Genomic DNA, 22187 nt, shown 5'->3' with positions numbered 1-22187 from the left:
TCAATTAGGAAAAAGCAGGCGACCCACTGCCATTTCCATTTCTCCACCTCTGATGCCAACCTGAGATATCACAGACCCCCCAGGGACATTTGCCAGGCTGCCTGTGCTCTCCTCAGACCCAGTTTTAGTCGGTTGAGCAATCACTGAGAACACATCCCCAAGAGATGCTAAAGGCTTAAGGGCAAGAAGAGTCATGGTGCAAACCAAGGGCTATCCTCCAGAAAAACAACCTGCTGGGTAGCCTCCTCATCTCCACCCCTCCCCATGTCCCTCCCATACTAGAGAATCTTTCTGCCCTCTTCCCCACCTCATCCCTATAAAAATGAATTCTTACCTCATGGTATAAACCCTCAGAGCGAGCCTTGTCAATTTTTTCCAGTGTATCCTTGGACAACTGTATCATTTCCTTTACCACTTCCTGAGAGGGCTGGGAAAAAAGGAACATTGAGTTAGAGACCCCCTCACGAAGCAACCCATTGCATCTTTGAATAGCTGCCATCTTTGACATTCAATGTAGGACAAGATTAACGCTTTCCTCATTCTGAATGCTTCATTTCCATAAATGCTGCTCAAGATCCCTATAGCTTTTCCAGCTCCCTCATCATGCTTCTGACTCACATGCATTTTTGACTGACCAAGCCCTAGCACCTTGCTGCCAGACAATTGTTCCCCACCTGGTGCTCATGCCTGGGTTTTGGAACCCCAGTGCAGAATCTGACATTCTCATTCTATCACCCAAAATATCTTCCATTATTTGTCTTTACTTCAAGTCAACCATGTGTTCTACAGGTAATGCCCTCGCATTTTAGTCTTCGCACAAGTCATGGATTTAAATACTGACTGGCACAGGACTGAGGACAGAAGCTTACGGCTTAACCAAAAAAACGTGCTCCAGTTTGCCATTGAGCTCATTATAGAAGGGACTTGTGGTTGTGGGCATTCAAACCCTTCCAAAGTATCTTTGTACCCAGTTCATATTTCTTTGTCTTGACCAAATTATATCATGAGAGAATTTGTCAGCTGTCTCTGTGAAATCTAGACTCATCAGGCTTACTGCATTTGCCTACATGGTCCAGTGATCTTATTTTTCAAAAACCAAGGTTTGATATTTCAGGCAAGGAGGCACCATAATTAAAAGCCCACGAGGGCATCATAATTTTGAATAAGAAGTGCCAAACTTCTCAGTGTCCAAAGAGAAAGTTTACTTGCTGGGCTCATCCATATCAGAAACTCTTTTCCGGAATACAAAAATAAGAATTTTTTTCTTTTCCTTTTTTTTTTTTTTTTGCCTACACAAATCTGATAAAACTTTTTTCCAAAATGAAAAAAACTTTGTTATTTATTCCGACCATAAAAATGATATATAGAAGTTGTAAAAAAAAACAAAAAACAAAAAACTAAAACACGTGAAAAAAGCATGGAGAAAAACCAGAAATCCTTGGAATCCACCCAAAGATGAACATAGCATTTTGAGGAACACTTTCCAATGCATATATACAGGAATAATATTTAAAATATTTAACAACTGGTACAGGAAAGGCACTGATCAATCAGAACAGACACTGACCATAAGCAGCCATACATTTATACGGCCTTAGCAGTATATCCTGGCTGAACCACCTGTACATGTGCACATGCGTGTGTGTATATGCCAACAGCACCAAATATTTCTTCTAACTGGAATAGTATCAGATTTCTGTCTATAGTCTGTTTCTTTCACTCAGTACGTTATGGATATTTTCCCCTGTCAATATAAAAATACAGCACCACGCTTAATAATTATAGACTTTTCCACTATATAAAGCCAGAATAATTTATTCAACCAGTTTTCCAATTTTTTCACTGTAAGGAATTGGGTCCAATGGCTCCATTTCGATTTGCTGCTTACGTTGTTTTGTGAGATCATGACCTTCACCAAACCACCAAAAAGTAACAAGAGGATGGGTATCTGTTCCCATAAAAATACAGTCCCTTAATAGATGGAGATCAGGATCTTCCCTTGGTCTCCCAGCTGTCCTGGGCCAGTTCTATACTGAGTATCCACCTTGCAGTATGAGAGGCCCTGGCCAGGACAGCTTGCTTCAGGGTCAGGATATTCTAAGGAATGGCCTTTGTATTTATTCTACGCACTGCACTTTGGCTTCCGCAGAGTTCTTAACTAACTAAAGTGTTAGTTAACTAACACTACGGTTTTGACTACCCTCATTTCCTTCTGCATCTGGCCTCCCTGGAATCCTTCTGCATCTCTGGGGTCTTGCGTGGCCTGACGCCAACAAGTGTTGCATCCACCAGTGCTGTGATTTCTGCTCACGGGCCTCACTCCTGACCCAACCTTTGTCTTGATCTTTGATGTGGCTCAGATTTCTGGCTTCTGGCTACCCTCTAGCTCCAGAGTACTTCTTTGCCTTCTGTTAACTCGGATTGTGTCTCAGTTCCAGACAGGTCATTTAAGTGCATATCTGCTTTCCTAAACTCATTTGAATCAAGCACATAAGTAAGAGGGGGTCTATGTCTCATCTGGTTGGGCAGAGTTCTGTAACTGGTAGTCCAGAGGTGTACCACCAATCTGTCAAACCTAGATTTTTCCTTTCATCCATTGCTTGTTGCTCAAATAATGAGTCATTGAAGCACTTCTAGTTTATGAGCACTAATCTCTAATCTATAGTAAGTTCCATCATCTTTAAAACTCAAAATTCGTAGGAATCTTCTGGAGAAATCAGGGTAGAGCTGGAGAATACCAAGTGGTCAGGTACTAATAAAATTCTTGTTCAATTTGATGTTGTAAGGAAGAGTGTTACTTCAAGCTTTGGAAGTGAATCAAATTTGCTCAAGGAGGCAGCTGCCAAGATTCTCAAAACAACCTGGCTAGTAGGTTGTTAATTGCATGTGCAACATGTGATAAAGCTATTCTGAGAAAGGAAATAGGGCTGTTCCATTTGGCTCCACTTTTCAGAGTAAAGGCAGGAAAGCAGGATCTGCAGATAGGATTTTAGGAACCCTGCAGAGAGAGACTCTCCTCCCCAGAAATGCAAAATAAATAGAAAACCAGGAGGACAAGAGTAAGGAGCTGGAGCAGAGGGAAACGTCAGTGGAAGAGGAGCGAGAGGAAGAGGAGGAGGAAGACTAGGAGGAAGGGGAGAAGTCATCAGATGGGGAGGAATCATCAGAAGGGAAGGACCCACTGGAGAGGGAGGAGCCAGAAGTAGAAGAGAAGAGGGAAAGAGGGATACTGGTTCCCCAACGTTGAAAAACTGGCATATTCCTATCGTGAAAACCAGGGGTGAGAACTGAGGAGACAGAAAAAGAAAAACCTAAGCAATCCAAACAAGGAGGGCCCAAAGCTACAGTTGAGGGGAATGTTAAACATTTTGGTTTTATTTTCGCATTTTGTAAATATTTGGTTTTGACTTTGATCCAGGTTAACATACGCACACATATTAACGAGTTAACACATACATGTATTAAGGAGTCAGGAGGCATTCTGATGCGAATCAAAAGTTTGAGGAGGAGTCACAAAGCCTGGATTACTGGACAGGGCTTATCAGGCTGAGATAACGCATTATAAACGCATTTAAAGAAAAGCAGCTTTGACAACCACATAGATAGGATAAGCTTGAAAAAACTGCTAACAGTGCAACTCCCTTTTTACAGATGAGGACACTGGCTCAAAAGGAAGATGCTTGCCCACACTCAGAAACATTCAGTGTCATAGCCCGAACTCTTAACACTGGCCTCCTGGCTCATTTTCCAGTATTCTTTCTACTACATTATAATGGCCTTGAATTTGCCTTAGGATGCACTGCTTTTTAAAAAATTATACTCAATATTTGGGGCACTTGGGTGGCTCAGTTGCTTAAGCGTCCGACTCTTGATTTTGGCTCAGGTCATGATCTCATGACTCGTGACATCGAGCCCTACACTCGCTGACAGTGCAGAGCCTGCTTGGGATTCTCTCTCTCCCTTTCTCTCTGCCTCTCCCCTGCTCTCTCTCTCTCTCTCAAAATAAATAAGCATTTAAAAAAATAAAAATAGGTTAAACTCAATTTTTTTCTGATGAATTTTTTTGGTTGACTAATTTTGGTTTGGGTTACTTTTATTTTGTTTATTTATTTTCATAGAGAAACCAAATTTTACATAAAAACAATAGAAAGCTTTTGCTTTGAATCCAGGTAGGTTCAAGCAGAAATCATCAATCTTTTATATCAAGAGAGACGCCAACTCTGCAATTCCACACTGGAAGACGTGGGCATATCATCACCAGCTGGTAGCAGCGTATCTAAAGTAAAGAGAGGAGAACCAAGAGCCACATATTGCATGGTCGTATTCCTAGCCAGGAGCCTTCATTCCTAGGTCTCTTTACCTGAGGCCTTGACCTCTGGAGGCCTCCTTCCAGAGGAGGAGGAGGGAACCTTGAAGATTCTCTCCCCCACTCCAACTTGGTACCCAGTACTTTTCTACCCTTAGCCCTTCCCCCACAGCTTCTTCCACCCTCTCCCCATCTCAGGTCCATAAAACTGCTGAACCCCTTTGGCTGAGCCCCTCAGCAGGGAGAAGACCCCCACCTGACCCTCCACCTGTGCACTTTTCCATGGGGGAAAATGGAACAAGAGGAGTCCAGTTTTAGCCTTTTGTTTATACCATTGCTGGGCTCTCTCCCAGCTCAGCCAAGCTCCTGAAATCCCCCTCAGGAATCCTTTAGCTGCTTGGTGGTCTCACCAGCAACCAGGCAACAAGCTATTCAGGATTTAAGCACATTACCCAATCTCTACACTGCCCATTTCCATGGGACTAGGAATATCTTTGTGATAACCAGGCAAATAATCTCTTTGCCCATCTGGTCTCAATATATGAAACTCTCAGCATTACTTAACCAGCAAAAGGGCACAGAGAAGAACTAAAATTTACTCAGTGTCCACTCTGTATGCCACTTCCTTTACATTTATCACTTTGTTCAGTCCCCACAGCAACCCCTTCTGGTGGGTGCCATCATTCCTATTTTACAGATGAGAACACTGAGCAACTTCACCAACGCAAACACCTGGCAAGTGGTGGCCCCAGGATGCTAGCTGGTACCTTTCCTCTATGTCCTGTCCACCACCCCACAGCACCTTTCTAATAGTCACAGGCTGGTTCTCTGCACGGATGAGCTGTGAAATCCACCCTTGCTGGCTCCCAGAGAAGATGGTCGCAGACACCCCAGGAGCAGGACTACAAGTACCTTCGGGTCATCTTTCACCCCCAGAAAGAGGTCATCCTTCAGCTTTTTTTGGCAGTGCTCACACGTGCAGTCAAAGTAGTACTGCTTCTTCAGCTGCCTCTTGCGCTCCTCACTGACGTTAAGGAAGTCGATATAGGATACGGTCAGCTCCTCTCCTTCTGAGATCTTGCCCAGGGCCCGGAGCTCAATTCTGGACAAGGTAGAGGAAAGAGTAAATCAAATCCAGGGCTCTCAGAGTGGGGTCTCTGCTCTCCAAGGTCTCAGGGAGTTGAGTCTTAAAGACAACTCCCACTAGCACTCCAAGAAAACTCCCAATCCCACCCCCACCCCCAAAGGACCCAAAGGACAATTTTCTGGATAATTCTGCTCTACACATTATAACAATCAAATCTGCTCCATTCAGTTAATTGCTCTGAAATCCAATTAAATGGATTCCCAGGAGAGGGCTGGGCACAGTCACAAAGCCATACGTAGCTTCCCCGCCTGCAATTATCCCTGTACATTTAGCTACTGGATGCCTGCAACAAAGGAAGGGAGAAATAATAAGGTAAACATTCCAAATAGGAGAAGACTCAACAGTTGCCTCTGCTTAGTTTAGAGACTACTCTTTTGAAAGTACGTACATTCAGTTACCCACAATTGTGGCCTGTTCTGGGTTCAACATTAAGCCCTCCCTCACCTACCCCTCAGTCCACTGGTTCTGGTCTACGTTATGGAAAGAGACAGGCCTGGAGATCGCTGATGACGAATAAACAAAGGCTGGCTCTGTTAGCCTGCTGCATTGTTCATTTTGTATTTACCGGGGGGGGGGGGGGGACGCGGGTTTTGGTTGAAGGTAGGTAGCAACAGCAGATGGCATTTCAATCCCCTTCCAGCCTAGACCTGACCCTCTCATTACCTACAGCACTACCACCTTACCAGGTAACAGATACAGAAGGTGCTGAGGACAAAAGCCCACTCGCTGCAGAGCTGACATCCAGCTAAGCCAAACAAGCAGAGCAGCTCGTGGGCCTCTCAATCATGCACCCTCCACCACAAGGCCAGGAGCTACAGAGAACAACCGGGGAGCCCCGCAAGCTGGCTGCCTAGCTGTGCTCTTGTGTCCCCCCAGGATCTTCTCACTGCCCAGTGGGAAGCCATCACCCAGAGAGTGGGTGGCAGGACGCAGAGGGCTGGGGAGAACATCTGCAGACAGGTCTGTGTTTATTTCCGCTACCTCCCAGAGAGGCTGAGTCAGACACCATGTGACCGGCTCGTTCCACACACTCTGAGGTGACAACCAGGTGAGTAACCACTGACTGGAAGTGACAGGCATGTCCAAGTATCTTAGGTGACCACTTAAGGTAAAAAAGCCTTCTCCCAAATCGGGGTACCCTGACATGCCAAATAAACGTGATAATATATACAAACAATTCAGAGGGAGCCTGGCAAAGTCTCAGTGCCTGTTCATGTGCCCGTGGGACCCCTTTCTTTTCTTCCCCACCCCAGTTTTTGGCAGCAGCTGTCCTGCCATGGTGAAAGGCAAGAGGGAGAGGTGAGTTGTATGATTCTCCTCACAGCCCAGCTTAGAATCCTAATAGTCTCAGCTGCAGGGGATCAACGTCCCCATTTCACAAGGGAGGGCACCGCCACCCAGAGAGGGGAAGGAACTCCCCCCATGAGGTCCCACAGCACTTTGGCAACAGTCAAGATGAAAAATCGAGTGCCATTCACACTTCATCTCAATATAATCCTCTCCCTAGAGTGTCCTCAGTCTGCCTCCCAGGTCTGCCATGCACAGGGAAAGAAATGCACCAAAGCCTTTGACTTCAGAGCTCTGCCAATGTTCTAAATCGTTCCATGTGAACAACTCCTGGGCCAGTGTTGAGTGTGGATCTCTGGCATCTGGTCCTGGTAAGGTAAGTAATTCTGCCCCCACCAACCCCACATGGCTCCATTGTGACATATTCCCATTCAACAGTGATTCAATGCCAACTGAGTGAGGATTCCCAATAGCCTTTCTTCCTATCACAGCTCAGTCAGTTCTCGCAAGGTCTCAGAGTATCTCAAATTATCTCAATTATGTAGAGAATTTTCAAAACCAAATGAACTTCGTATCCCTTAAATATGAAAATATGCATGCCCCATTTCACCTAACTTGGGATTCAGGGTCAGGGGATGAATAGCAACCATCAGTCCATTCTCCCTTTTCCATCTTTAATGCCTGCAATTCTGGAGTTCAGCTAACTGAGGCACACATAGGCAACTTATTTAACGTATTTATTTCTTGGAGAGATTAGAAATGCAGTGCAGAGCCCCAGAGACTTAAAATTAGGAAGGTCCCTAGAGATGTGCTCATCTTGACCTTTGCTCTACAGATGTGGGACCAAACGCCCAAGGGATGATGGGAATCATCCAAAGTCACATGTAATGCAGACCAACACATACTCCAATGCAGCAACCACTCCTACCCCTGCCTTCCCAGAGCCCAAACTCCCATGCAGAGTTTTGTTCTTAATCTAAAGAGCATTTCAAGTACTTTCAAACCCAGCCTGAGAAATAGATCCACCTGGGGCCATTTATTTGTCACTAAGAAAAGTAAAAGCAAAATCTTACCTAAACCACTAATTCATAGTTGGCCAGAAACATTGAACAAACAGCGTAAATAAATATTTATCAAAAAGATTGCAGCTACAGGTGCTATATTCAGAAGACAGTCTGGGTGAGAAATTGGGGGTTATACATAAACACAGTCCCTTTAGTACGTCAGTAATATCAGCATCCTCATTTTATATAAGCAGGACTTCGACGGACAGCGTGGGTTTTGCTAAGGTGATGTGGACTAGAAGGGACTGGCATGCTTTGGGATTGGGGTAGTGAGAGAAGCAAGGAGTGAAAGACAGGAAAAAAAAGAAGCAAAGGCACGGTGGGGAGTGGGTGGGTGAGGAACAAAACGATTAATATATATGCATTTAAAATATAGCATTCAGCAAAGACCAGACTCTGGGCTGTGGAAGGATATTACAGCCAGAGAGCAGCTTCGGAGTCTCGGGAGGGGGCGGCCCCAGCAAACCAGGCAAGTGAGGGAGATGGGTCAGAGGGGCAGGGATGCTTGCAAGGACTGACCCACCTCATCTGGGTGTGAAACATGGATTTCACTGCCTCATGACTGAAAGACAAAACAGACACCCGAATGGAAATCATTACCATTGGCTGGTCCAGTACAGCTAGCAAGGGAGCACAGCATTCCAGCTTATGCAATGAAAGCTTTGGCCATCACCACCACCTTTATCCCAGCCCCTTCCAGTGGGGGCTCACTTGACAAGAAGCAGACTGCTATAGTGGAAAGTGCACTGGATTTAGAATGAGAAGTTCTGGGTTCAAAGGTCTTCAGCTCTGGACAAGTTATTTCCCTTTCCTGGGCTCACCGTCCTCAACTGCAACCTGGTAATGGGACTACCATGAGACAGTGCATTTAATAATAGGTGCTAAACCCTGTATGGGTGCTGTTATCTCACTCACAAGCATCGTGGCCTCTTTGATGTCTATCTTGGGGACTGTGTGAACTGCAAATGGAGGTTGGTTCGGTCACATAGGTAGTATGTAAAATTCCATGTAAAATTCCATTGGGTTAGAATTGGGTTCTTTCCACTATGGCAGGCAGCTAGACTATGACTGCAAAATCACCTTCTTTTGCACAACAGCCAAGAAGCCAGGTAAATATGGCTGCTCAAAATTAGTGGATGCAAAGAAGCCAGAGCAGACATCAGATTTGGTCTGAAGAAAGGGTTCCTGGGCTCCTACAGCTGTTACATGTAGTGACGGGGGGGGGCGGGGGGGGGCCTGGGTCAACACTGCTTAGGGGAGTGGTGTCCCAAAAGACCAGCCCCATATATGGCTGAATTTGATCCTCAGCCAAGCAGGCTAACCTGGGACAACAGCCCCTCTGAGGAGTATTCTATGAGGTCCACGTCAATGACCCCAAGAGGCTTAGCAAGGGAAATGCAAATTCCGGGGAAAAATGATCTGGGTCCCAAATAAACTTCTCTGTCTTGAGTAACTTTCTCACTTGCTTAGAGCCTGGTGTCATGCAGGCCTTTGTTTCCAGAAATAGGAAGGAAAAGGGAAAGCAGAGTCCTTGCTATATTGGGGTTTAGACTTGATTCTTGACTGAGAACCAGAAACCGTTGTCTCTGGTTTCCAGGAAGTTTGGGGGCAAAGCAGCTCATTGTTGATGGCTCAGAGTTGACTTACACCTGTCATAAAATCTTGTCTCATCTCTAAGAGCAAAATAAGTAATATTGCTTAGGCCTCGTCCTCCAAATTCCCCCAGCCCTGAGTCATGGACAGCCAGGCTCTCATTCTGTTTGCTGACTTCTCCATTTATGCCCATCCCAAGATCCATTCTTTGTCCTTCTGTCCCCTGATCTGTGCCTTGGGAGTTGGGGGTGAGGGGGGATGACCTCTGGGAGCTTCATCACCCAGAGTCCTTTGCTCTCTGGCTTCTGGTTGGAGTTTGGCCAGTGGGAGGGGATCAGAAGATGGGAGGAGAGGGAGGCTGGGGTATTTAATTCTCCTGGCTCCCTCTCTGCCTGGCCATGGTTCCAGCAGTGCCAGTTTTCTTTACCAGTACAGCCAAGCCACTGGGTGGAGAGTGGAGAAACAGAACTCTCCCATGCTACAGCTCTCACCAGATGCAGGAACAGTACTTCCTCCACCTGCCCCTCCAGGTCTGGAGGTGGTAAGGATTTCATACTATTGCTAGACCCTGCACACCTCACCATTCCTTGTTAGTTTCTTAAACTTTACCCCTACTTCTGTAAATTTTCCTGTTATTAAATTATCTTTGGGTAAACACTGAGTGTACCTTCTGATTTCTGCTGGGACCTTGACTAATATATGCTTCTGCCAAGCACCTTCTCAGTTGATGTTGTTCTGCAATGACTGCCTGGTAGATAATCCCAGGCTTTGAGCTTTAATACAGTAGAGGTTTGGAGCGCCTGGATGGCTCAGTCAGCTAAGTATCTGACTCTATATTTCAGCTCAGGTCATGATTTCATGGTTCGTGGGACAGAGCCCCACATCCATGCTGACAGCATGGAGTCTACTTGGGATTCTCTCTCCCTCTCTCTCTCTCTCTCTCCCTCTCAAAATAAATAAATTACCTAACACATCTAGGCAGCCTCAAGAAACATGCAAAGACTCAGTTATTACCCATGTGGAATCCTTTGCTTTCTCATTACCTTTCTCTTATCCACAATTATTCTAGAATGAAATGTTTTTTATTTAAAAAAAAATTTTTTTTTGTTATCTTTATACCCAATGTGGGGCTTGAACTAATGACCCCAAGATCAAGAGTCGCTTGCTCATCCAATTGAGCCAGCCAAGTGCCCCTAGAACAAAATTTCTATTTGCTGCCCAGTCAAAATCCATGCTAGTTCAGGTTCCACAGTTTGGTTTAGGTCAAGTAGAGAAAACACAATAGGGTCCACATCCCCATGATACCATCCCCAGTTAAAGACATACTCACTTGCCATTGTTAAATATAACGGTGCAGTTGGGCCAACAGTCATGGTTCACCAAGCCCAGGTTGGGGAAGATGCCCACACCCACTGCCTGCAGGCCTCTCTGGTCACTGAGTGTGAAGCCATTGCAGCTAATCTACTCAGAGGAAAAGATAAAACAGTCGATTAACAGACATAGACCAAGGACAGAACACCATCTTGTCTGTTCAAAGTTCAAGAAAATAGAAGACTCAGTCTAATCCTGGAGATGCTTAGAGAGTCTGCAACAAAACAATTAATCTCTTGTTCTCTAGGTGACTCCAAAGGACCCTCAAGGTGAGCACCCTGGGAGAGTACTGTACTTGCCAAAAAACAAAGCCACCTTGGAAGCTTTTGGTAGCTGTATTCTAAACAGGCCAAAGATGGAAACGTTGGTTCTGAGAAGTCTCCCTCTTTTCCTGTTTCTGGGTCTCACATGAGTTTTCCCCAGTATCTATTTTGGTTTTTCTCCATGACCTGCTCTGCCTTACTCTGTGTATGTGTGTGCATGCACGTGTGTGTGTGTGTGTGTGTGTGTGTGTGTGTGTGCGTAGATACAGAGGGCTGTGTGCCTCCCCTGCTTCCTTTGCCTACCCACCCTCAACTCCTATAGCTGCTCATAAAATTGACATCTCTTTTTGATTGTTTTGGGTCTGGTGGATGGATATTTTTTACTCCTGTTCACAATTTTAAAATCTGTTGAGTGTAACACTTAACATGTATCTTTGAATGCAAGACAAATCAAGTTGGTTACTACTTATGTGGCACTCTATTGATTTCCTTTCCCCCAAAATCACTTATTCTTTATAGAAACAAATTCCAAATACCTTTTCCAAAAAAATGCATAAGAATAAATACAACCTAGAATACATTAACCACTGCACACAAACGTCTGCTGTCTGCATAAATACGTATGTAAACATGTGCTACACTGTGCTCATGCATATGCATGCATGCACTCACGTGGCTATGTGTCATAGATATTGCAGGAATGTCCCTTTCTCCATTCAATCTCGCCAGTCATTCAGCAAATACATGAAGTCAAGCCTGTCAGTACCACTAACAAGCTGTTACCTCGGGCAAATTTCCTTCTTCCCTGAGCCTCAGTTTTCCCATCTGTAGGTTGGACTAGATGATCTCTAAGAGTTCTTTCAGCTCTGCACTTTGGTGATTATGTGGTCTTGTGACTCTAATCCCTGGACCACTTTAGGGATACCCAGGATCGGTCTGTGACACCCATTCACCCCAAGGCTATAGAGCATAACTGCTAAGAGTAAAAAATCTAGAATCACCTGCCAGACTGCTTCTACTCCTTTCTTGGATACCAGCCCATTATCACTATGTGGGCTTTGGAGATAACATAGCCTCTCCAGGCCTAGGCTTCTTATTCTATAAAATTGGAGTGCTAAAGGCAATGATTTCATCTTGTATTTAAAGATTGCATAAAATAAATATATGGAAAGTTATGATGGTTAATTTTATGGTTAATCTGGGCTGTAGTGCCCAGATATTTAGTTAAACAGTATTCTGTATATAACATTTAAATCGGTAGACTAGGGGTGTCTGGGTGGCTCAGTCAGTTAAGTGTCCAACTTCATCTCAGGTCATGATCTCACAGCTTGTGAGTTCGAGCCCCACATCAGACTCTGTGCTGACAGTTCAGAGCCTGGAGCCTGCTTTGGATTCTCTCTTTCTCTCCCCAAAATAAATAAACGTTAAAAAGTTTAAATCAATCAATCAATCAGTAGACTCTGAGTGAAGCAAACTAGCTTGCATAATGTATAGGTGGGCCTCATGCCATCAGCTGAAGCCCGTATTTTTTTTTACATTTTTTTTTCAACGTTTATTTATTTTTGGGACAGAGAGAGACAGAGCATGAACGGGGGAGGGGCAGAGAGAGAGGGAGACACAGAATCGGAAACAGGCTCCAGGCTCTGAGCCATCAGCCCAGAGCCTGACGCGGGGCTCGAACTCACAGACCGCGAGATCGTGACCTGGCTGAAGTCGGACGCTTAACCGACTGCGCCACCCAGGCGCCCCTACATTTTTAAAAAATACAATTTATTGTCAAGTTAGCTAACATACATTGTATACAGTGTGCTCTTGGTTTCAGGGGTAGATTCCCATGATTCATCGTTTACATACAACACCCAGTGCTCATCCCAACAAGTGCCCTCCTCAGTGCCCATCACCCATTTTACCCTCTCCCCAACTGCCCCATCAATCCTGTTTGTTTCTGTATTTAAGAGTCTCTCATGGGTTTACCTCCCTCTCTGTTTAAAACTATTTTTCCCCTTCCCTTCCCCCATAGTCTTCTATTAAGTTTCTCAAGTTCCACATATGAGTAAAAACATACGATATCTGTCTTTCTCTGACTTATTTCACTTAGCATAATACCCTCTAGTTCCATCCACATTGCTGCAAATGGCCAGATTTCATTCTTTCTCATTGCCAAGTAGTATTCCATTGTATATATAAACCACAGCTTTTTAAAAAAACCTTTTTTAATGTTTATTTATTTTTGAGACAATGTGAGAGACAGAGTGCAAGCAGCGGAGGGGCAGACAGAAGGAGACACAGAATCTGAAGCAGGCTCCAGGCTCTGAGCTGTCAGCCCAGAGCCCGACATGGGGCTCGAACTCACGAACCATGAGATCATGACCTGAGCCAAAGTTGGACGCTTAACCGACTGAACCACCCAGGTGCCCCAAAACCACATCTTCTTTATCCATTCATAAGTTGATGGACATTTGGGCACTTTCCATGATTTGGCTATTGTTGGAAGTGCTGCTATAAACATTGGGGTGCATGTGTCCCTATGAAACAGCACTCCTATATCCTTTGGATAAATTCCTAGTAGTGCTGTTGCTGGGTCATAGGGTAGATCTATTTTTAATTTTTTGAGGTACTTTCTCTGTTTTCCAGAGCGGCTGCACCAGTTTGCATTCCCACCAACAGTGCAAGAGGGTTCCCGTTTCTCCACAATCTCACCAGCACCTGTTGTTTCTTGAGTTGTTAATTTTAGCCACTCTGACTGGTGTGAAGTATTTCCCTGATGATGAGTGATGTTGAGCATATTTTCATGTATCTGCTGGCCATCTGGATGTCTTCTTTGGAAAAGTGTCTATTCATGTCTTCTGCCCATTTCTTCACTGGATTATTTGTTTTTCGTGTGTTGAGTTTAGTAAGCTCTTTATAGAATTCGGATACTAACCCTTTATCCAATATGTCACGTGCAAATATCTTCTCCCATTCTGTCGGTTCCCTTTTAGTTTTGTTGATTGGTTCCTTCACTGTGCAGAAGTTTTTGTCTTGATGAGGTCCCAATAGTTCATTTTTGCTTTTATTCCCCTTGCCTTTGGAGACGTGTCGAGGAAGAAGTTGCTGTGGCTGAGGTCAAAGAAGTTGTTGTTTGTTTTCTCCTCTAGGAGGAGATGGTTTCCTGTCTCACATTTAGGTCTTTCATCCATTTTGAGTTTATTTTTGTGAATGGTGTAAGAAAGTGGTCCAGTTTCATTCTTCTGCATGTTGCTGTCCAGTTCTCTCAGCGCCATCAGCTAAAGAGACATTTTTCCATTGGATATTCTTTCCTGCTTTGTCAAAGATTAGTTGGCCATATATTTGGGTCCAGTTCTGGGTTCTCTATTCTATTCCATTGATCTGTATTATCTGTTTTTATGCCAATACCATACTGTCTTGATGATTACAGCTTTCTTTTTTTTTTTTTTTAATGTTCATTTATTTTTGACAGAGAGAGACAGGGCCTGAGTGGGGGAGGGGCAGAGAGAGAGGAAGACACAGAATCTGAAACAGGCTCCAGGCTCTGAGCTGTCAGCACAGAGCCCGACGCGGGGCTCGAACTCACAGACTGTGAGATCATGACCTGAGCCGAAGTCGGACGCTCAACTGACTGAGACACCCAGGCGCCCCGATGATTACAGCTTTCTAATAGAGGCTAAAGTCCAGGATTGTGATGCCCCATGCTTTGAGTTTTGTTTTGTTTTTTTCAACATTACTTTGGCTATTCAGGGCCTTTTGTGGTTCCATACAAATTTTAGGATTGTTTGTTCTAGCTTTGAGAAGAATGCCAGTGCAATTTTGATTCGGATTGCATTGAATGTGTAGGCTGCTTTGGGTAGTATTGACATTTTAACAATATTTATTCTTCCAATCCATGAGCACGGAATGTTTTTCCATTTCTTTGTATCTTCTTCAATTTCCTTCATAAGTTTTCTATAGTTTTCAGCATACAGATCTTTTACATCTTTGGTTAGGTTTATTCCTAGGTATTTTATGGTTCTCAGTGCAATTGTAAACGGGATCGATTTCTTGATTTCTCTTTCTGTTGCTTCATTATTGATGTATAGAAATGCAACCGATTTCTGTACAGTGATTTTGTATCCTGCAACTTTGCTGAATTCATGCATCAATTCTAGCAGTTTTTGGTGGAGTCTTTCAGGTTTTCCATGTAGAGTATCATGTCATCTGCAAAAAGTGAAAGTTTGACTTCTTCTTTGCCAATCTGGATGCCTTTTATTTCACTTTGTTGTCTGATTGTTGAGGCTAGGACTTCCAACACTATGTTAAACAACAGTGGTGAGAGTGGACATCTCTGTCTGATCTCAGGGGCAAAGCTCTCAGTTTTTCCCCATTGAGGATGATTTTAGTTGTGGGCTTTTCATATATGGCTTTTATGAGGTTAAGGTATGTTACTCCTATCCCAATTTCTTTGAGGGTTTTTATTAAGAAAGGATGCTGTATTTTGTCAAATACTTTTTCTGCATCTATTGACAAGATGATATGGCTCTTTTCCTTTTTGAAGTCTATAACTGAACAAAGACTGACCTCCCCCAAACAAGAAAGGATTCTGCTAGCAGACTGCCTTTGGACTTGAACTGCAACTCTTCTCGGGCCCCCTGCCTGCCAGCTTACCAGCAGGTTTTGTATTTACTAAGTCTCCACTATCACAAGAGCCAATTTATTAAAATAAATCTCTTCTTCCTCCCTCCCTCCCTCTCTCTCCACACACACACACACACACACACACACGCACGTGCGCGCGCACACACACGCGCTATTGGTTCTGTTTCTCTAGAGCGCTCTATCACAGAAGTTCTGGCACATGGTGAGGACAGATGTAGAGTATGATCATGCTATTGTTGTTATTACAGTAACCTCCCCCCTCAGCCCACTCATCAGCACCACAGAAGGAAGACCCGCCAGTTGGAAGACATCTACCCCCAGAACCCAAGGCCTGAACCTGCTGATCCATGAAGCTCCTACCCCCATGCTTTAGCCTCTTATGGCTACAAGAGCTCTGGTTTTGCTCCTCCAAGGCAGCTCTCTCCAAAAGTCCTTCCTCTCGTCTCCCTAATGTCCATAACACACGACTCCAGGCTCTCCATTATCCTGCCTACCATACCTGGGAAAAGGAAGGATCTCATTTCCAGAGTGACTTGGGCAACAAGGGATGGTGATTGAGTCTTTGCTCTCAGTATAAACAAGAGAAAGTAGAAAGCACAGATAAATAAGAAGGTCAATTCCTATCCGAATCTACCATGCAGGGATAACCAACAGTTTGTGTGTGGGATGCCTGCTTCTGATAGGGTGGGAATGACTTTCTGGTAAGCAAGGCCAGAACAACAGAAATGGGATGAAAGTTCTTCACTTTGGGCCTCTGTCCCCTCTGGTCCTTCTCTCGGCCTCCCCTCCCTGGCTCCAGCCTGGTAGCCTCTGAATACTTCTTGGTTGACCAATCCCAGCTGCCACCTCCCACCCCCGCCACCTTATGGGGGATCATACCACGCCAAAGATGTGTGAGATGTACTGCATGCTGAACTGCTGGCTCTGGGGCGGCCAGTACTGTAAGAAAGTATCCACGTCCACCCGCAGCTCCTTTTGCTCCTCCTCCCCGAAGTGCTCCACATGGTTCTGCAGGTCATCCACAGCCACCAGGCAGCCCTCTGTGAGCCCAGTGCCCTCTCTCTCCACCCGCCACATGATGCGGGCCGCCAGCCTGTGGAGAGGGGCAGGGTTAGGGATGCCCCAGCACAGTCATTCATTCAACAAACACTTACTGAGCGCCTAATGCATGTCAGGCACAGGGCTGACCTACATACATGGAATTTCTTTTTAACGTGGAGCCTTTATTTTATTTTCTTCTTTTATTAATTTTTTAATATGAAATTTACTGTCAAATTGGTTTCCATACAACACCCAGTGCTCATCCCAACAGGTGCTCTCCTCAATGCCCATCCCTCACTATCCCTTTTATAGTGGGGAGACCTAAGTTTAAAAAATAATAATTTAAGCTAGCGTTAAGTGCAACGCAAAGAATACACTAGGGTAGAATAAAAACATAGTAGAGGGTGACTGGGGGAAGGGATGCCAAGGTGATTAGCGGAGGTGATACTGAGGATGATACTCAAGCTGAAAATGGAATGACTAGGAGCTGGCTCTGTGCAGATGGGAAGGAGCAGTGAGTACATAGACCTTGAAGAAGGAATGGGCTTGGAATGATGGAGAAACAGCAGGAAGTCCAAGGTGGGTGGAGCATAGTGAGTAGGGAGTGGAGAGCAAATAAAGATGGAAAGGTGGGCAGGAGCCAGGTCATGTGGGGTCTATGAGACCATGAAAAAGGCATCTGGGGACACTGAGGTATGGCAGCCTGGGTCTCTCCTGATAATATGGCTAACTGAGATGAGCACTAGAGAAGGAGTCTAACAACCTGGGTTCAAATCCATTTCCACTTACTATGTGACCTTGGGCAATTCCCTGGACCTATCTAAGGGCCAGTAAAAGATGATAATACATATCCCCTGACATAATATTTGGAAGACAAAGTGGTGTAACAGATGTCTACATGTGTGTGAACTTATCTGTAGTCTTAGTGATTAAAGAAAGAGGTGGGAAAGACAATCTGGGTGGGGAAACAGTATACGGAAAGGCTCGGAGGCAGCTACAGGCTTGGCACATGCAGGAAGCAGGGAGGGGAGGGGGCTGGCCTGGCTGAGGCAGAGGGCTCTGAAGGAGGAGGGGAGGTAAGGCGGCATAGGAGGGAGCCCTGGAGAGCACAGGGTGTGGAGTGTGAGACAGAAGGGTGCAGTTCATCTTGAGGACAGTGAGGGTTACCTATTTGGCAGCCTATGCCCACTAGATGAAGCCTATGACTGAGGGGCATTTTGGCAACTCTCGGCTACTCATTGAATGCATGCTGGCCAAGCACCTGCAAGGGGGTGGGGGCCTAAGGCAGATCCTGTCCCTGAGGGACCTCCTTGGCAAAGAACAGGCCCGTTTCTCCTCTCGTTTGGGTCACAGAGTTATTTCTGAAAAGATGCCCTGCTGGCAATCCCAGGTGCCTGGGAACTGAGGTATCCCCACATGGAGCTCAGGACAGCACTGGAGAAAATAAGGCTCCAGTAGGGTGTCTGTTGCCTCCAAATATTAGGGAAATGGTCCCTAAGTGTCCATCAATGGATGAATGGATAAAGAAAATGTGGTGTGTGTGTGTGTGTGTGTGTAGATATATATACACATATATATATACTGTATATATAATATATAAATATAATATATAATTATATAATATAAATATATATAATATACATGTATATATAATATATATACAGTATATATATATGTATAAAATGGAATACTATTCAGTCATGAGAAAGGAGGAAATCTTTCCATTTAAGACAGCATGGATGGACTTTGAGGGCATTGTGCTAAGTGAAACAAACAAGACACAGAAAAAAACTGCATGGTATCAGTTATGTATGGCATCTTAAAAAAGAAAAGAAAAAAGTCAAACTCATAGAAACAGAGGAAAGTGGTTTCCAGGGTCTGGGTAGTGGGGGAAACAGGGAGAGGCTAGTTAAAGCACAAACTTTCAGCTAGGAGATAAATAAGGCCTGAGGATCTAATGTAAAACATAGTGACTACAGTTGACAACACTGTACTGTATAATTATAATCTGCTGAGAGAGTAGAACATAAAGGTTCTCACTTGGGGGAAAAAAGGATAAATATGTCAGGTGATAAGTATGTTAATTAACTAGATGAGAGGTGTCCTTTCACATTGTATACACACATCAAATCATCATTACGTACACCTTAAATATCTTACGATCTTATATGCCAATTGTACCTCAATAAAGCTGAAATTTTTAAAACAGGAAAATAAAATAAAATTGCAAAAGAACATGTTTTTAAAGAAGCAGGATTTCAACAGGTGGAACTAAGGGGATGGGGAGGCTGACTGAGCCATTTCATTTTGTAGTTTCCTAAAAATTACTAGGATATGATGATTCCATTCTGTACTTGAACTTCCCACCCTACCCACTGAAAATGGTCCCAACTTCACCTTCCCCTTCTCCTCTGCTCTCCAACACCACCTCCCAAGCACTCACCTGCAGCCCTATCTTGCGGTGTTGGCCCTGAGATTCCTGGCCGCAGCCGCCCTGGGGATGCCACTAACTGTTGTGAATGTCTTTCGTGTATAATGAGTGCAGAGGGATGTGTGCACAAGTCAAGGGACTAGTGGGCTATGGTTACTTGAAAAGCTCTGCATTTTATCTTGGTTTACCTGTCTGTTTTTTCCCTTTGTTCATTTGTTTTGTTTCTTAAATTCCACATGAGTGAAATCTGACTTATTCCACTTAGCATAATCCTCTCTAGCTCCAACCATTTTATTGGAAATGGCAAGATTTCACTTTTTGATGGCTGAGTAATATTCCATTGTGTATATATACCACATCTTCCTTGTCCATCCATCAGTCGATGGACACTTGAGCTGTTTCTGTAATTTGACTATTGCAGATATGCTGCTATATAACCACAGAGAACAAAGTGATGGTTACCAGAGTGGTGGGTGCATGAAATAGGTGATGGGATCAAGGGGCGCACTCGTGATGAGTGCCGGGTGATGTATGGGAATGTTGAATCACTACACTGGACACCTGAAAATAATATTACACTGTATGTTAACTAATTAGAATTTAAATAAAACCTTTAAAAAAAAAAGCTCTGCTTTTTTGTGTGTTTAATTCTGCTGGAATTAAATAGCTCAGCTGCTGTTGAGCTCTAGCTCATTTTGCCAAATCTTCAGATTTTTTTCTTTCAAGAGAAACCAGAAATCCTAACTTTTTTAATGTGGAATTTTCCAATTTTTTTAAACATTGGCAGATCAAAAAAAAATTTTTTTTAAAGTTAAACACTAGGGAGCCATTGAGAACAGGTCTGCAGTCAAGTCTAGACGGGTTGTGGACTAAAACCATGGCCACAGACACCCAGTTCTAGATGGGCTCCCACACCTAAAGGGAGTGCACAGAGACGCCCCTATCCAGTCTCTCTGAGGCTCTACCCTGATCTGCACTCAGCCTGGCTTCCTTGGGCCGGGAATGCTTGTCACTAACGCCTTCCCCACCTGACATTTGGGAATTCCAAACACTAGCCCCGGGGCCCAGCTCTGACCTGATGTTCTCATTGGGCACCTTCCCATATCTCTTGATGGCCGAACACTCGTTCTTGTGGTTCAGCCAAGCATCCTTCTGGCAGGTGCGGTCACAATAGTGGGCGAACTTGCACTGTCCACAGCGATGAAGCTTCTCCTGCCTCTTGAAGCAGGTATGGCACACAAAGTTAACAAGGCTGGGAATGAAGGGAGAAACAAGTGATTGGGGGTGGCACAGCAAACAGGGACTGCACTGGACATTGGACCCCAACGTGGGGACACTACTGCACGCTGCACATAAGCCTTTCAATTTAATTCTGCAAGTGTAGATTTAGACCCATATGCGGTAGGCACTGGGAATACATAACCTGCATGAGAAAGCTATGATAGCGGCCCCATGGGGTGTTCCTGGAACACACTGGAACAGACACTTGAGGAGCCCAGGAAGCCTTCCAGGCCAAAGGACTAGGTGGAAATTCCTCATGGTTCCCTCGCCAAAAGCCACAGGTCACTGGTACCATAGCACTCTGTGTGACATGACCCTCTTGTTCTTGAAAGGCAATGCCCCTTTCCCTTGAAGAATAAAACTCATAACTACCTACGATATGATGGGACGTGAAACATGATGTATTTTTTGCAAAATGGGGTCTGCGCATTCTGATGTATGTCACAGTTCCGTGTGTTTTGCAAGAGTAACAATTACAAGGTTACTGATGTCACGGAGGTTACCCGCTGTAGTCTCCTGACTCAGAGAGAGAGAGTGGAAGTGACATGGAAGGTCATGCCTGCCCACTCAGTGGGAGAGGGAGAGATGAATAGGTAGATGAGGTTCCTTACCCCGTATTTCCCACCCCCCAGTGTTCCCAAGAGAGAGCTTCGTGTCTCCCAGGTTAGAGCCGTCTTTCAGGCAGAAAACAGCACAGGCTAGTATGATGGAAACCTAATACCAAGAGTGAGTGAAATCTGGCGTGATGCGCAATATCTCAATATCTCTGCAATGTGGAGAAAAGAAACCCTGGCCACTGAAGCAGAAAAATGATGAAAACAAGCTCAGCAGTATGCACAGAAACGCTGAGCTCCCTGGGAAAAAATGGGTATGTGAACTCAGACTGGAGTTTATGGTCTAAAGAGGCATCTCAAAAGTATAGGAAAATAGGAGCTTTTGGAATCACAGAAGGCTGGGGCCTGAAGAAAGAACCTTCAATAGAACATACAAACACAGAAATCCCTGTGTCCATCCTTGACCTTGCACTTTTTAAGTTCCCATAGTGAAATAGAGTACACTGTTTCCAAGAACAGTTAATCCATTGTTGGCCAGTCCTAATTGTTGCAGATTTCCTCCTTGAGTTCAGCCTGAATTTGCCTTCCTGAGAAACATACTCCCATCATCGAATTCGGCTCTCTGGATCCTTGTCCAGTGGAACAGGCCTAGGTAGGTCAGTGATGCAAGAATCTGAAGACCGCTGCTGTGACTCCCTTTCATTCGCCCTCTCACTCCCAGCTCCTTCAACAGTCCTATTCCGGTCTCTGATGCGCCCACAGTGGGTCCCTGTAGCCAAAGGAAAGTGGGTGCAGCAGGGCAATCAAGCAAGATTCAGTGACCAATGCTAGGGCGCTGGGCTCAAGGAGACCAAAGGTCAGGCCCTGTGGCCCCAGGAGGGCATCAAGAAATGGAGAGAGGTAGAGAGCCAAACTGAGGGCACTGCTCAGGCTATTGCTGTAAGCTAGGTCCTGGGCTTCCTGGAGTCCAGTTTTCAGCCACTGGGTGGCCAACTCAACACATTGCTGTGTCCCCATCTGCTGTGAGGTATGTTGCTTATAACTTGTTACTAATCATGAAATACTCATGGGCATGGAAGGTTAGTGGTTATAAGTTTAGAGCAGGTTCAAAGTTATCCCCCTAATAATGTCTTCCTCACTCCCATGCAATCCCTTAAGCTTTCCCAATGGGAGAGGAAGAGTAGAATTACACTAGCATATTTAGAATATGCTATATT

At 44.7% G+C, this 22187-nt stretch overlaps 1 protein-coding gene across 2 annotated transcripts in view; it reads right to left on the bottom strand.

Annotated features, from left to right (window-relative positions):
* The window catches only part of SMYD1 (SET and MYND domain containing 1), a 39812-nt gene that overhangs the window by 4874 nt on the left and 12751 nt on the right, over positions 1-22187 (bottom strand). The window contains exons 2-7 of one of the 2 annotated variants that reach the window (XM_047069666.1): positions 20211-20387; positions 16543-16756; positions 10728-10858; positions 8328-8366; positions 5219-5408; positions 335-427 (exon numbers count right to left, since the gene is read on the bottom strand). In XM_047069666.1, the coding sequence (XP_046925622.1) occupies positions 335-427; positions 5219-5408; positions 8328-8366; positions 10728-10858; positions 16543-16756; positions 20211-20387 (844 nt within the window). The remainder of the gene's footprint in view (positions 1-334; positions 428-5218; positions 5409-8327; positions 8367-10727; positions 10859-16542; positions 16757-20210; positions 20388-22187) is intronic. The other variant, XM_047069667.1, reaches the window with a different exon arrangement.

Source organism: Lynx rufus, unplaced genomic scaffold (assembly GCF_022079265.1).
Source record: "Lynx rufus isolate CCGP_SWC_20201006 ecotype Redwood Valley unplaced genomic scaffold, mLynRuf1.p SCAF_8, whole genome shotgun sequence".
NCBI classification, from domain to species: domain Eukaryota; kingdom Metazoa; phylum Chordata; class Mammalia; order Carnivora; family Felidae; genus Lynx; species Lynx rufus.
The sequence above is the reverse complement of the archived record's forward strand: the minus strand, read 5'-3'. Positions and strand labels throughout refer to the sequence as shown.